The 920-nt window shown below is 30.8% G+C and overlaps 1 protein-coding gene across 1 annotated transcript in view; it reads left to right on the top strand.

Annotated features, from left to right (window-relative positions):
- eif2ak4 (eukaryotic translation initiation factor 2 alpha kinase 4) overlaps positions 1-920 on the top strand; it is a 77,147-nt gene that overhangs the window by 35,260 nt on the left and 40,967 nt on the right. The window contains exon 8 of the mRNA XM_016289420.1: positions 156-313. Within this exon, the coding sequence (XP_016144906.1) occupies positions 156-313 (158 nt within the window). The remainder of the gene's footprint in view (positions 1-155; positions 314-920) is intronic.

Here is a 920-nt window from a genome sequence, read left to right as displayed (position 1 = left end):
TGTGTGTGTGTGAGAGAGAGAGAGAGTGAGTGTGTGTGTGTGTTTTTTTTTTTTAATGATTAAATTATTCATGAGCTGTTCATCAACTCTCGAAAGCCTGGACTAGAGCTGGATCTGGATGAGTTTGGCTGCTGATCTCTCTCTCTGTGTCTCAGGTGAGAGCGAGCGACTGGGTCGCAGTGTGTATTATGCGTTTAACTCCACGTCTGGAGATTTCTCCGTCGTCTACGAGTGGATCCTTCGCTGGAACAAGACAGTCGGAAAGTTCTTCACCAGCCAGGAGAGAGAGAAAATAGAGAAATGCAAAAAACAGGTAGAGAAATCAACAAATCATAGCTGAGTTTTAAGTATCTGATATAAAATATTAGTTGCGTAATGAAATTTAAACATAGGCACAATTGATAATTGGATGAAATTGCCTGTTGACTATAAAGCATATTTCATTGCAATATCCTGCATTAAATGATATCAATAGTTTTGTTCAGAAAATTAATTAATGGAAGCCTTTTAAAAATATTTTTAAAATCAAATATCAAAAGAAAAAAAAATCATATTTGATACATTTTAATATTTTTTTAATGGAAATTATAGTTTTTTTGTTCTTAGTGTATTGAATGTTGTATGATTTTAGTTTCTAGTTTTCTATTTTAGAAACTCTTTTCTATCCAAATTCTATTTTCTATTTTTAATATATTGATGATAAATATTTACATGTTATAAAGAAATGTATACCTAGGCACAATTGGTGAATGAATTAAAGTGTCTGCTGACAATAAAGCATTGAATATCATTAAATAATATTAGGCAACAGTTTTATTCAGAAATATCATTCATGGACATTTCTTAAAAAAAGACCTCTGGGAATATTTTACATTTTCTGTCAAATATCAGATTGATATTTTCTTGATGGATCTTATAAT

Source organism: Sinocyclocheilus grahami, unplaced genomic scaffold, assembly GCF_001515645.1.
Source record: "Sinocyclocheilus grahami isolate Dianchi unplaced genomic scaffold, SAMN03320097.WGS_v1.1 scaffold245.1, whole genome shotgun sequence".
Lineage (NCBI taxonomy): Eukaryota > Metazoa > Chordata > Actinopteri > Cypriniformes > Cyprinidae > Sinocyclocheilus > Sinocyclocheilus grahami.
The sequence above is the reverse complement of the archived record's forward strand: the minus strand, read 5'-3'. Positions and strand labels throughout refer to the sequence as shown.